The sequence below is a fragment of the Argiope bruennichi genome, chromosome 1 (assembly GCF_947563725.1).
Source record: "Argiope bruennichi chromosome 1, qqArgBrue1.1, whole genome shotgun sequence".
NCBI lineage: Eukaryota > Metazoa > Arthropoda > Arachnida > Araneae > Araneidae > Argiope > Argiope bruennichi.
In genome coordinates, this window is record NC_079151.1 from 21591795 (window position 1) to 21607595 (window position 15801).

General features: G+C 26.9%; 1 protein-coding gene across 1 annotated transcript in view; it reads right to left on the reverse strand.

Annotated features, from left to right (window-relative positions):
• Window positions 1–6132: 6132 nt before the first annotated feature.
• Window positions 6133–15801, reverse strand: part of LOC129978830 (transcription factor collier-like) — a 30242-nt gene continuing 20573 nt past the window's right edge. The window contains exons 7-13 of the mRNA XM_056090666.1: window positions 13005–13092; window positions 12623–12719; window positions 10998–11122; window positions 9792–9915; window positions 9148–9215; window positions 7709–8084; window positions 6133–6855 (exon numbers count right to left, since the gene is read on the reverse strand). Coding sequence (XP_055946641.1) covers window positions 6785–6855; window positions 7709–8084; window positions 9148–9215; window positions 9792–9915; window positions 10998–11122; window positions 12623–12719; window positions 13005–13092 — 949 coding nt within the window. The 3' untranslated portion in view covers window positions 6133–6784. The remainder of the gene's footprint in view (window positions 6856–7708; window positions 8085–9147; window positions 9216–9791; window positions 9916–10997; window positions 11123–12622; window positions 12720–13004; window positions 13093–15801) is intronic.

Here is a 15801-nt window from a genome sequence, read left to right on the forward strand (position 1 = left end):
TATTATAATGAAAGTATTCCATTATTTTAGGAAGACTAATTAGGATGAAAATAAAAAAATATTTTTTCATTATGTAAAAAAACTCTCTTTGAATGATTTTCTGGATATGCTTACGAAAATTTGAGATAAAGCAAATATTTTTGCACCATATTTCTAAAATCCAGATAACCAAGCATCTTCCATTATTTTGACAAGTGGTAAAACTTAATTTATTGAATTTATGTTTCGAATTTTAAAAAAGAGAAAAGAAAAATCGAGGTCTTTCAGAGACACGATGAGATTCCTCTTAATACTTATATATTAAAATTGATGTGTGTTGAAATTGGCATTAAAAAAAATGGCAAAATTGCACGCATTTCTCAAATCTTTGCATGCACTGGGAGTTCCTGGAATGTCTAAACATTCTGAAAGAAAAATAGATTGCATCTTTCATGCTATGTCGATTGCAGTTATGCATTTGTTTACTTTTTACAATATAATCTTGGATTCTTATGAGTTGTGCCGATGTTCTCATTTCCAGTGTTCTAAATGGATGATATCCTTAATTATTTTAGATTTAATAAATCTTGCTAACTGGTATTCTATATATTTTAATCGATTTAAGATTAGAATCCTCCTCGATACATTTGAAGAACTTGAAAAATGCAGTGAATTCAAAATGAAACATTATAAATTTCGAATTTATTATATTATGAAAATGCTTTTCATCTTTTACTTTCTAATCTTAGGAGTTACTTTTTTTATGTTTCTTTTTGATCCTAAAGAAATGGAAAATTGGTTCGGAAGGATTACTTTTCACGCCAATATAAGGCCTAATTTTGTTTTTAAATTGAGTTTTAGTCTTATTTTTTTCATATGTACGAGGACTTTTAGAAGTGTTCTACCACTGCTTCTGACTTTGTTCTACATCCAGTGGTGTTTAGTACTGCGATGGCTCATTCAACAATGCGCTCAACAACTCTCAGATATCCAATCTTGGGACAAACAGCATTACGTAAAATGTTTCATTAAGAAATACAGTGTAGTGCATGAATTCACTTTCTTGGCCGAATCAACATTATCTCCGCAGGTATTTTGGTTGATGGCATCTCATTTCATAGTGATATTTGCGATGCTTTCGAAAATTCTGGGATATTATGGTTATCGCACAGTTGTTTATATCTTCGAAAATTCTGCATCTACTTTGCTTCAGAGCATTTCATTCTTTCTAATAATATATTTTGCCTCTAAAGTTGCCAACGCAGATGAAGAATTGAGAGAAAAAGTTAAGATCGTCGCTTTTAAATACGATGTAATTGATGAATGTAGAGAATTTGGCAAATTACTGAATAAATTCATCAATTCGAGGCGATGTCTGATCCTTACGGCTTGTGGAATCTTTAATTTTACTAAGAGTCTTTTATTTACGTCAGCAGGAGTACTGATTACTTATAATTTACTCATTCTACAATTAGAAGTGTATAATGGGAAGGTTTCTGAGTTCTGATGTACTTAAGATAATCTCCGACATTTTAATTGGAGTACGGAAAAAAGTAATCGTTTACGATACTAAAAACAAATGTGTATTTAGGCTCCTTAAACATTTTTGTAACGAAGAAAAATGCAGCAATGGAAGAAGTTTTCCACAGTGCCTAAATCTAAAAAGAATCTTGATATGAGTGAAGTCTGTAACTTGTGCACTTCTTATTTTTCACATAGAAAGCTCGAATTAAATTTTAAGCGATTTAATAGTATTCTTTTTTTTTTAATGCGAGCAAGTTTAATCCGTGAATGTTGCCGAAGATTCTTTTCTAAAGATTTCTAATGTATTATTTTTGCTTTCAGTATTTAAAGAGATTCTCGTTTTCGTAAAACGGAAAGAGTTATAGATGTTTGACCAATAATGAAAATTAATTGAGTTAAATTTTAATTAAAGATTGACTTTGCGGCTGCTTAAAATATCATTTTTTAAAACATTGTTTGAAGCTTGTAACAAATTGAGTTACTATTTGAAAAAATAATTATATAGTATTCGGGAAATCTGAAATTATTAGAATCAAGAAATACATAGAAGCGAATGAAGACCAGCAATGAGTAGTTGAAGCAGTTCAAATCTGATCGATGTCCAAATTGCTGCAGTGTGAAAACGAAATTATTTTAATAGGTGCTTGATCAATTTGTTATAGAAATAAATCTTTTATATCTATTAGGACAAGTTCTGTTTACTATACAGTTTCTTGGTGCATACTATTTCAATGTAAATGTTTCAGCACTCAGTTTTCTCAAAATCACATAAGCTTATAAATTATAAAAGAAAAAAAAAAAAAAAGGCTGCGCGAATTTCGTAAAGATTGTATGAATTTCATAAAAAATTGTATTTCATATGATGTATGATAATGCTAGATTGTATGAATTTCATAAAGATGCTGAAGATTTTTATATACGAAGGTCTAGGATAACATTAATTGTTTATTGAATGAAAAGTAGCAATCTGATTTCGATTACATTCATTATGGTTGTTATTTTTAGTTAGAATAAAAAGGAAGGATTTTAATCAACGTTCAAATCTCTTATTTGTAATGTTTGAAACATTAAATTTTTGCCAGAAATTCACTAAAATAATTAAATCAATGAAATGGTAATAACCATTAAATATATTTTTTTATAGCAGTTTATTTTAAAAGTTGTAGTGATAGAATATTCCAACTAATATCTTTATAATAGTTTTTAAGTTAAAAGAATTCGAAATCAGTTACCAATTTAAATTTTTGCATCACCAATAGCTGATTTTATATTAATTAATAATATTTAACTTCTTTGCTTTAATATTTCACCATTGAATTCTGTATGGTTTTATTCATAAAATTAAAAATATGATAATAATCTCTTTGTTAGAAATTATTTTACAACGTTTGATTTATATTAAATTTTTTTTGGTATGCTTCACTGTCTGAAATTCAATCGCCACATTCCTATTGATAAAATTTCTTAAATTGTGTGTTGACGAAATAATTGTATTTCTTTAAAGAATGCTTTTTTTCCGTAGCTTATTTTTATATAATTTATTGTAAATTATTGAAGCTTGAAAAAGCAATTGAACTATACTACTACTAATAGTTTTAATACCAAATATACATGCAAATGTTGTAGATTAGAACTTTTGCATATACATTTTCGCACCTTTTTCATCATACCTAATTTTAATCAGTCTGTGCAAGACGACAGAAAAATCGAATTTAGATACTGATACTTTGAAATTTAATTTTACTCGCGCTTGTACAGCTTTGAAATGGTATTTCAATATGATTGTTTATTGAAGTTCATTGTCACTACAGTTACTTTATACTCTTAAATAATACAACATTTTTCTTTATCGCCTGAATTTATTAATAACGTAAAATATCATTTATATTTTGAATTTATTTTGACTTATTCAAAGTCAAAGTCAGAACCAAGAAGTGAAATAAAATCTTTAATTTTTTTTAATCTTTTGCAGTAGTAAAATACATCCGTATTTGCGTCCATCGCATCTGCTTTATGTTAAGCGGTGGCGATTTAGTGACTTTTCATTATGAAGTTTTATTGCACAATTGTTATCTTCAAAAGGTTGTATATTTTGTATTTATTATATTTTTATATATATTTTCTATTTACACTTATTATAGGTTTGTTTATTGAAATCATCTATTAGTTATTTATTAATTATGCATTACTCCGTAGAGCTTTAAAATATCAAAATAAATTGATACCGTTATTTTTAGTTTGAAATTGTTATTGTCTGTACTTCTATTTCATTCAAATGAATAAAAAATTTGTTAAAATTAAATTATTTTTAATGAAAGAATTATTAATTATTTGATAAAGCAAGCCATCTGGAAACCTTAATACACAGACTACAGATGAAACAGATGCCTCTTGACTCAACACCAAAGTATCAAATTGTGCTTAACAAGGCATTTTGCATAAATAATACCCTACGATGGGTGCTCCGAAAGGCACCCTCACCCCAGTGCTTTCACTTGTTGGTCTCCAGCAGGTGTCTGCAGGGGAGCGGGCCTGAAAGTGCACAGAAGGGAAGAGGAAACCTAATCAGGGTGAATTGTTCGAACGCGTTGAACCATAGTGTTACATATCACGCCATGAAAAAGTATGTTCTTGAGAGGGGTAGGTTAACCCCGCATTGATCGTTGATGCATGCGTTGTTAAACATTACCTCTACAGTTAAAATGCAACAATGTTGTTTTTGGAATCTATTGGTGTTTGCAAATATAGATTTGTTTTATATATTGTCAGAAAACTTATTCTATAAAGAAAAGAACAGCAGTTTCAATATAATAATAATAATTTCGAAATATGGATATTTGCTTTGAGACTATAAACATTCTTGACTAAATTCATTAAAAATAAAACTTATAAACATAAATATTTCAGAATAATCTAATTATCAGGTTATTCATATTTCAGATATATATAAGATGATAGATATGCTTTAAAGATTAGATAGATATGCTTTTCATCAGATTGCAAAACACTATCTAACGTATTTTATTTATTTATTTAATCTATTTAACGTATTTATAATTTTAAAATACTTAAAGCTTATTTGTTTTGTAAAATACACCAAAGCAAACATTCATTAATGAAAGAAACAGATAAATTTGTTGCAGCTCTCGCATTACATTAAAAAAATACTTGTTAAAACAATTAAAAATATATTACCATGTTAAAGAAAAACTGACCATTTTTTTTTCTCAAAATATGCATATAAATAATGTTTATATGTTTGCAATAACTACAAAAAGTAAAGCTCGAAGCTCTTTTATTGTTCTGAGTCGCTAATTTAAGTCACTACATCATGTCGATATTAATACTTCTTTATTTATATTTTCAAGAAATATACTAATTTTGTATATAAATCTTTATTTCTAACTGAAAAAAATTCAGTTTTTATTCAGGAAAGTTGTAGAAATCGTAGATGATTTACTGCTTTCCGGTGGAACATTTATTAGAATTTAAAATCTAAATGATTCATTTAAATTATCAAGAAAAATCTCTCAAAATCTTTTTATTACCTGTTTTATAGAGTTTTAAGTGAAGTTTTACCTTTAACTTTAAAGTGAGACTTTGGAAGGGAAAAATAATGGCCAGGATAAAAAAATAAAGACTTTTATAGAAAAATAAAAGAAAAATAGGACAAAATATTTGTTATAAAAGGATAAATTATTTTTCAGAAAAATAAAGGACTTTTTTTTAGAAGGGAAAAATAATGTCAGAATTCAATGACATTTGGCAATGCTTGCGCCAAATTAAAAAAATTAAAAATTGCTGAATTAAATTAATTAAATTAAAAATTAATTGCGAAATTAAAAAAAATTAACAATGAAAATCAATTCAAGTAAATACATTCGCACACGCACATATATACAAGAAACTTAGAATTCTTTGTTTCAAAATATTTTATTTAAGGGGGAACCAGAAAATGGCTCTCATTACAATTAAAAGATTCTCCAAGGCATAAACGTTTTACATAATTTCTCGTGTTGCTAAAACATTTTAAATGCATATAAAGATATTTGCAAATACTTCATATTAGCAAAATAGTTGGAGTAAAGTCAAGACTAGATTATCAAACGAAATACTACCTTCTGATTTATTTCAAACATTTTGAAAATTATATTTAAAAATTCTGAGAAGAAATAAATTCTGTATTTATAAGTAATTCTTATTTATAAGTGCACTTATGGAATTTTTTTCTGCATAATCTAAATAAAGCAGTAAAAAGTATTACCAGTATGTGCACTGGAACTTTGTTGGTTTAATATTGTTATCCTATTAAATTGATGAATTGACCTTTTTTGCAATTAAGATTAAATTTAATAACTTTTGAAATATTTAAAAATATGTAAACATGATTCAAAATTTTTTTATGATTGTATCAGACGATATAAAAAATGTATAAAAAATTCATAACCTTTACTCCTAACTAAATGTTGACCATTTTATAATGAAATGAAATTCGAAATAAAACATTGTGAAACAAATAAAGCTTAAAAAAAAACATTGGAGTTTCTGCTAGGTTTCTTCAATAATTTTAAGTTTCCAAGCCAATACTACTTTTTTATAGAAAAGAAAATAGTATGTGCTGATCTTATTGTCTATAAAACGTAATTTTGAAATAAATATGCTTCTTTCATATTTAAAAGGTTAAAAACGGGTGCTGTTTTTTTAATGTTTGTTAGAATAATAAAATAAGTTTGGATGCCTTTAAAATGGGCTTCTTTGCTGAAAGTGTTATTAAAAAAAGATTGGCAGTAATGTTTATTAATTTCTTCTTAAGGCACTTTGAAATTTGATATTTAAAACTTATTGTGTAATGAATTACAATTCTTGCATTCTAATGGATCGATATTTTCACGTAATTTTTTTCCATCATGGGAGTATTCCTTTTTTTCTTTACGTTATCGGGAATACAACTTTGTCTTGTTTTGGAGCTGGAAATAAAGTGACACATATTCTTCACCCATAACTAAATATTCATCAGAAAAATCTTCAAATCTCTTATAGTTTTGTAAAATCAAAAAGTATAAAATGCAATTTTAGTAAAAATATATTGATATTAAGAATTAGAATGAAAAACTTAAAATGTGCACTTGTTATTGGAGATGTTTTGTGAGAACTGCGCATTCTAATAGCCCGATGAAATTCATGAGCACATAATGTTCACTTTGCAGTATTTCCAAAAAAAAATATAACATATGATTAGCTTCTCTCTTTGTTTGTAGTTTTTCCATATTTTCCCATCAGCTCACGAGGAGTTGGGACTACCAGGTACACTTTCTGGTGGACTGTAAGGGAGCAACGGTCCGGGATATTGATCTGAAAAACGCAAGAGAAAAATAAATTTTTAGCTTCTTTTCATAAAATAATATTAATTTAACTATTAATTTTTAATGACATTTTAAAACATCTTAGGTAAACATTATTTTTTATTACGAACTTTTTTCTTTTTAAGGGGACAGTGGACTCTATAAGACACTTTTGGGAATTATTCAGTCACGCTTAAGAAATATTTTATGCATATGTATTAAAATATAAATGCACCAAATTTCTTTAAAAATATTTTTAAACAAAATATATTATTTATAAAAAAAATTAAAATACATAATTTTTAAAAATTTCAAAACATTCCAGGCGATTTTATTTTTTTATTTTTTTTACTATGCAATGGAAATTTATTTGGAACAAAACTACGTATGATTTTGTAATTCCAATTAAATGCTGATTTTTTTAGAAATATTTTTAGGCACACTTACTGAAATTTAATAGGAATTTAATGTTTTTCTGAACTAAAATTAATTTTTAACGAGTTAAAAAACTCGAAACATAAAATGCATACCCCCATTTTCTTTTAACGTTTGACCGAAACCTTTATTATCAATTTCATTTAATTTTTTCAAAAATTAAGACACCTGAAACATTTCAAAGATATTTAAATCTAATTACAATATCATTTTGAGAAAAGTCATTAAGATGTACTTTTGTTCCTTCTTAACCCTTCAAATACTTATTTTATAGAACAATACATTTTATAACACTATTTTAGTTGAATATAAACATATATTTTGATGATGAAACGATAAAACTAAAAATCTAACATTTTCGTCCATTTTTGCTTATTTCAAAGTCCACTGTCTCCTCAAACTCAAAGTATCATTTTCCAGACACTTACATGGAGGTTGGTAATACTGCAGAATGGACGAATTTTGCATTCTCTGGCCATTTACTTGACTTGGGGCGTTTGCCATCTCTATGTAATTGTTTTGATTGGTTGAAAGAGGTGATATTTCTGAAATGCCACTCGATTCAGGAAATCCAGAGAAATTCAGCTGCGGACTACTCCCAGTTGGATTTCTAGAATTTGATCCTTGTGGCCATGAGTAACCATCATTAGTGACAGAATCCGCCCAGATGGAGGAACCACCTGATAGATTCACTGATGGCTGATTGGCATGCCAATCCATCAATTGCTGTCGTTGATGGAGAATTTTCGAATCTGATTGCCACATGCGAAGTTTTGGGCTGTTGCCATCCAAAAACATAGGCGCCTGAAAATAAATATTTCTTACATCATCGGAAGAAATATAATCTATTATAATAATGATTATATTTTTGGAGCAAATTTAACCATGCATTATTAATTTTATGTATATTATGTATATATGCAGTGATAAAAAAAATCTAAAAATTTTGCATTCTTGTGACTTCATCCGAAATGCGTTAACGATTAAAAATTCTGTAATAATGTTTTGTATGAGAAAATTTAAAGAAGTAAATTTATGCTGGTGTAGTACACATTTTAAGTGACAAACTACTCAGTTTACTAATGCAATGAATGTTTTATGAGTGAAAAATATTAAACTATCATAGCACAGAATAATGAGACCGCAAGCTAGATGAACATGCATGATAATGATTGTCAAATGACCATGACGTCACTCAAGTTTACTTTGTTCGTCAACTAGTCGCTTAAACACGGTGAAAAATATTATTCTGGGAAAGGTTTGTTCATCTTCATTCATTAATTTATCCAATACTTTGAATAGGAATAGCTTTACATTTTTAATGAATTGTTGTCTATAATTCATTATTATAACAAATTTTTTTTGGTTCATGCCAAAAAAAAAAAAAAAAATATAAGTTAAATATTTCCGCATTAAAAATCAACAGGATTTTCAGTTTTGAAAATCGGATCATTTCTTAGCAATTCCGGAAGAAAGCATGTCACAGTGATAGAGTCACAGTTTCCTAATTTCGAAAAATTTTCGATTAGCTAACAGTTTCCTAATTCTTAATTTTCGATTAGCTAAGCATAATCGAAAATTAAGTTTATTTGAAATTTATAAATCAGCAGTCATGTTTAATCATATTTTTGATTATGCTTAGCTAAAATGTCCGATATTGTCTTATATAAATGTTCAATAACTTATGTCCAATATTTACTCAAATATAGAGATCAATAAGTGATATGTAACTATAAAAAATATAACTATTTATTAATGAGATTCTAATTATTAACAAAAAAGTAATGATTATTAAAATTTTTTTTCTCATAAAGCAAAATTCTGAAAATGTAATAATTTTTGAATATTCATTTTGAAGAAGCCTTACCATTAGTTTAATACTTTTACAGAATTCGCAATCAAGTGCAGGATAACAAGAATGGTTTGAGCTGTTATCTAAAAAGGAAAAACATAAACTAATTATCAAGAAAATAATGCAAATTTCTAACAAAAATTATTTTGTTTTCAAAATGTAAGAAAAAAAATCTAATTTTATTCACTTTATAACTCAAATAGTGTATCGTCAAACAAATTTTTAATGAATATTTTTTTTTATCAAAAAATAATCAAACTACTCTCGGAAATTATAAATTTATGTAATTAATATGTTTTTGAATATATTAATTGCAGCTTTTTATTTGATACATTTTTATATCACGTGTTATCTTTTATTTTTATTTATAATCTTTTTTAAGTTATCTGTTATGTAAATATTAGTTTAATTTAATTATTTAAATTTATTATTTTTTCTCGCACGCTCATTGAAGCATCACATATATTATATTGTTAACGAAGAGTTATAGGTAAATTCTTCTAATATACTAATTTACAAATGAAGCGATCTTTATTGAGAAAGCTTTAGGATACGTATATTTAATATAAAACTATGTTACGCATAATTATGAGCCGTAACTTCAGCAAATTCTTTTTGTAAACAGAAAAAAATAAAGAAGATGAAAACTAAATGCTTACAATATAGCAAAGGTGTTGGGAATTCAACAAATCTGTCTTTCTTTTTGAGAACGACGGACATCGGGCAAGTTTCTCCGAAGTCGGGTAGCATGGCTTGTAAAATTGTAGTGTTGTTCGCTGGTCTCTGCAAAATAAAATAATTGTTTATGTTGCTGAAGAATGAAAATTCTGCATGTTAGAAACAAATATAACATTTATTTATATAGGTAATTTAAAAATCAAATAGATGAATTTTATTAATACTTTATGTACCAGCAAACACATGCAAATTTAAAATTCACAAAAGAAAATTAATTTTATGAAATAAACATAAAATGGAAGCACAACTTGCAATTTGTGACGAATTTTAGAAATCATATGTATACACATGGAAGAGAACGAAATGCTTACTTACTTACATCTAACATAAGATAGCTTTGTTATTTGATGCACATGATTTTATTTTTTTAATATATAAATGCAGAATGAGTTTTAATTATTCCACATTTCTGAACTGAAATCTGAAATAACTATTACGTCATTGCAAATAGTAGCCCAAATAGTTTTTTTTTAATTCAAAGGCAATATGGAAAATAAAGTTATTGAACACTGTTTTTAAAATTATAACTTCCAGAGTTCGCATTTTTTAAATAAAGCATAATTTAATAATTGAAAAAAAAACTACTTGAAATCAGCTTATAGTTAAAAAAATTTCACATTTTTGATCAAATCTTATATTATTACTTTAGAAGGCTTATGCCAATTTTTGATTGGAAATCCATTTCCATTAAAATTGTATTGTATTTTTGCCACACAAATACCAATTTTTAACAACAAAAAATATGATTTAATAAGGTTTAATATAGCGGTTAATATAGCGGTAAAAAATAAGGTTTAATATAGCGGTTAGGTAAAAGTATTTAGAAACGGTAGAAATGAATTTAAACATTTTTCTTTTTTAATTTCTCTTACATTCGTAACGACTGTCTAGTAAGGTTAAAAAAGTTATTTTAATTAAAATTTTTAGTTTAATTGAAAGTTAGAAGTTTTAGCACATAGTGAGCTATGTGCTTTATAAACTTCCACCACAGACTAATTAGTCTTTAAGATTATCATAAGTTTATTTTTAACACAAAGTTATTTTAATTTAACAAAAACTTTCAAAGTATTATTTACTTTAATAAGGAAGGAGCCAGAAAAATAACTAAAATGTTTATCTCTACTTACTGTTGTGGGTACAGGTTTTCCTCCAATAAACAATGTAGTGTCCTTGTCAAAATACTTTCCGCAGATAACTAAACTACTTCCAGGATAACCGTACTGTGGTAACAAATTATCAAGGGCTAACATATCTGAAAAGCAAAAGTTATGTCATTGACAATAAATATTGATGAGTTTAAGGAATATTATTATATTATATCCTATTATTATATTCTATATTATATTCTATTATTATAAGGAATATTATCAATATTCTAAGGAGAAGTATAATGGCTATCCAGTTACTGAAAAATGGTAAATTTAATTTAGAAATGCTAATCTTTTTTTATTGGATTACTTTTAATAAGGAATGCCATATATTTTACACATATCTGTTAAACATTTATAATTAATTCACATTTAATTCTTTGTTAAATAGCATTATTATGTTAATAAAAAATCTACAAAGAGTATTATCTCAGAAAATAACAGCAATATTTCTTAATAAAACAATTAACATAAAATTGTTATTTCATTCATATGTAGTGACTAATTAAAGTGGTGTAAGAAATTGTAGAGCAAGCCGTTTTGTGTTTTGAGAACATAATATTTTTACCATCATATAATGTATTATGAAGAGGGTTGTTTCGAAAGAGAGCTTACTTTCCATTAAAATTTGTTGGCATATATTCGGCAAAATATATGCTTTAAAACAGCACAGTGATTTTGCCATTTCCGATTCCACCTCACAATAAATAAAACAAAAATATTTTTTATTCATGAATAAGAACAATATTTATTGATTCTACTATGTGGCATTTTTTAATGAAATATTAAGAAGGCTTTCTTAATTATATTATACAAAAATGCTGAAAAATTAGAAGGGAGGAAATAATGTAATAATCTTCATGAGCAAATAGTTAAAGAAGATCATAATTTTAAGAATGCCGTTTGAAATAGAGATCTACATTATTAGATTTAATGTTTTTTTTCCCATCTGCGCCAATTGTAGTATATTTTTGATAGGAATTTAAATGCCAAAGCTTTGTATTAATAAAATAACTGTTTTTGTAGCTATTTGTTATTTTTCCCCTTTGCTTTAAGAAATAAAAATGCTGAAATCTCAAAATAACTACTCAAAGCATCTCAGAATAACTACTTTTAAAATATTTGCCATAGTTTTACAAAATAAAATCAAGCCAAAATCGATAGTTAATCACAAAATATGTTTTAACATATTTATATTGTTAAATATTGTTTTAAAATAATTAAAAAGCTAAAATATTGATTAGCATTAGAGAAAGAAGACAGAAGAAGAACTTTAAAAAAATTCAAATTATGTCAAGTTTCAAATTAATTTATATGGTAAAACTAATTAGATTAAAGGAACGTTGATACTTTAGAGCTCTATTCCTAGCGTTATTATTAAGTTAAATTTTTACAAGTTTAAAAATAATAGATGAGAATATTTTACTAGGTTATTATTTTTTAAAGGAAAAGGAACATGAAATAATCACTCACAACATATTTATTTTTAGTATGTTGTATTAAAGTTTTTAAGATAGAAGTTAATTTCAAATGCTATGCTTTCAAAGAGTTTTTAAAAATGTAATTCAGCCTTTTACTTCATTTTAATAGAGCACAATATTTACCTTTTGCTTTCTTGGAATTGTTGTGCACAATTATTCTGTTTGAACGAGCCATTTCAACGCCTTTATCTTTGTCTGAATCGGACATTGTAACAAGCAGCTGAAAAATTGTAAAAATATATTCTTTAAACACATTAAATGCTGAGTTTTCAAAATATATTTGTTGCTAATAGAAAAATAAAAAAAATTCACGAATTAATAGAGATGCATCTAAGTGAAAGAAAATAACTCTTTTAATTAAAAAGAATGGCAACAAATTATTAAATAATTAATTTTTAACTTTTTTATACATCTAACAGAAAGAAAATAGCTCCCTTGATTAAAAAAAAGTGGTAAAAAATTACTAAATAATTAATTTGAATCTTTTTTTATAATTTATATTTACCCTAAATTGCCTTTTCTTTTTGTCTGTTGGATTCCCAGAAGTTGTTTGGCAATTTTGATTGAACCGCATGCTAAATTTCCATTCGGTTCTGAAAGAATACAGGAAAAATATCAATGCATTTTTTTAAAAAAAATAAAAGCATAAAATACTTGTTATTAATCATTTACTTGTTGGAATAATTTAAAAAAATCAAACCTAATTGCTTAATTTTTGTCGTAAAATCAAATTGTTTCGAATATAAAAATCAGTTTAAACTTCGTCATATAAAATTCGTCTAATGTATACTTGTAACTATCGTCATTGAGGCTTCTGAGGAAAACTGCTTGTCAAGAAAACGGCTTTTATACAAGTGATTTTTAATCATTATTTAATTCCACTTAAAAAATATCTCTCTATTCGGACGTTTAGATGACCGCTTTTCCTGATGGTACTCACATTAACACTAAGGGTGCAGCTCTGACAGTTAGCTGAGGATCTTCTTTTATACACTGTTAGTTCGTTCTATGTTATATGAAAGTATACTATGTAAAATTAAAACTTTTTACTCTCTTAATAGAATGCAATAGAAAAATACGTGCTTCATCCATGTTAGTTAATTCGTATTTTTAGAAAAAAAAAAATGCTGTTCGAGTATCGTGTTATAGGGGCTTGTATCGAAACTGCATTGAAAGAAATATAACTTGCAGCTTGATAAAAAAAAGCAGAATAATTCGTTCCATTTGAATACTGCCTAGTTAGTAAACTGTTAAAAACATCAAAAGTGTGATACGTCAAATTACAAAAGGACCTTAAAAATTTCGTGCATCATTAGATAGAAACTGTATTATTTGAAAGTGATATTTTAAAAAGTACGAACAAAATTTAGAAATGAAAATTACTCATAAACACTTCATTTACACACAACTGAGAAATGCCGGTGTCCTGGTCTAGGGTTTGCGCGTCTTTACCGTGATCTGGGCGTCCTGGTTCAGACATGATTGTGCTTTACCCTGTGTTCTGCCTATGAGGTGTGTGAAAGAACCCCCCCCCCCTGTAAAAAAGGGTTGTGCAAGTGAGTGTCATCATCATATAAGCTAAAAGTCAGACTTCTGTCCTCGGGTGTTCAGGGGCCTTTACCCTCAGAAGCTACTGCACAAACTCGGTTTAAATCGATGACTTCGTCAGCGGGCTTGTACAAGGGCCATAAGTAACAACAACTAATAGATGAAAAATTGTCAAGCATTTCATAAAATAGTCAACGGAGAATAAAACCGAATGAAGCGATAGGAAAATTTAATTTTTGAACTATACATTCAGCATTCTTGTTTCATCAAGCCTGTAAATTAGTGCTTAAAATAGCGTAGTAATATAATTTATTAGTTTAGAGTTGCCACAGAAATTCATATCATTGAAATGGGTAGAGAGGAAGAGGGGGGGGGGGTAGTTAACGGATCATCGGTCTTGCGACATCACCAACTCTACAAAGAAGTCACACAGTTTTGAATCTGGGGGAGTTAACAGAAGGGGAGGGCAAAGAAGGTTAAACTAAAAGGAACATAGCGGCAAAGCCACAAATCTGTCAAGAAGATCTCGCTTTGAAATCTGCCTCTAAATATTTCAACTGCGGGGCATCTTTCTTCTTGAAGGAGTGCACAGACAGGTGTGTTGTCAGCGAGATGTGGAACTTTTCGCTATTTCTCATTTTAGTAGCATAACGTTCTTTTTGATTAATTTTTCATGGGAATAAAATGATTTTTGCTTTCTTTAAAAGAAGTTTTAACTCCACAGTATCAATACATTTTGAAGAGATAATGTTTAAAAAATGCTGCAAATACTATAAACTTAAAGCTTCAAATTTTGTTAAATAATTAAATTTAATCACAAGAAAAAAATAGTTACAAATATACATTAGACTTTTGCATTATAAGAGAAATGATAAACGACATTCTCATAAGTCTTACATTTTCTCGTTTAAACGAAAACTAATAAACGAAAATTCAAAAACAATTACCTTTGAATTTATTCTCTCTATATCAGACAGTGTTTACCCTTAAAATTATATCAAGTGACTGTTACAGAAAAAGTTAGAAATAACTGTCAAACACAAATCCATATATGTTTTAGTGGGGTTCAGTGAAAAGAAGTGTAGAAATGATCTAATATTATTGCATTAGATCATTTCATATGTAATATATATATATATATATATATATATATATATATATATATATATATATATATATATATATATATATATATATATATATATATATATATATATATATATATATATATATATATATATATATATATATAGTAACCAATCTTAAGTAAGAAAAAGTTTGAAAACGAAACTAAAATGAAAACGAAACAAAACAGTTTCGAAATCGCAACTAAAATTTAGAACCTATTTAAACTAAAACCAAAAAAGAACTTCATAGTATTTAGAGAGCGCAATTGCAGTTACTTCTAAAACACAGATGAATTGATACAAAAGTATTAGAATCAAGTTAATAGGAAAAACAAAAAACAAATAAAAATTAAACCAAAAAAATTATAAAAAATATAAAGAAAAAGAAAGAATTTTTTATTTTTTATAATTTTTTTGGTTTAATTTTTATTTGTTTTTTTGTTTTTCCTATTAACTTGATTCTAATACTTTTGTATATGAAATTGTATATGGTCAATACTTCAGTTTTGTGTTTATTTTTAAATCAAATTTTGCACGAAATACGTTCAGATGAAGTCTGTCTGTCCGGCTGTCCGAATACAAATTAGCTCGATAACTACAAATCGAGGAACTCTAGATGGAAAAAAT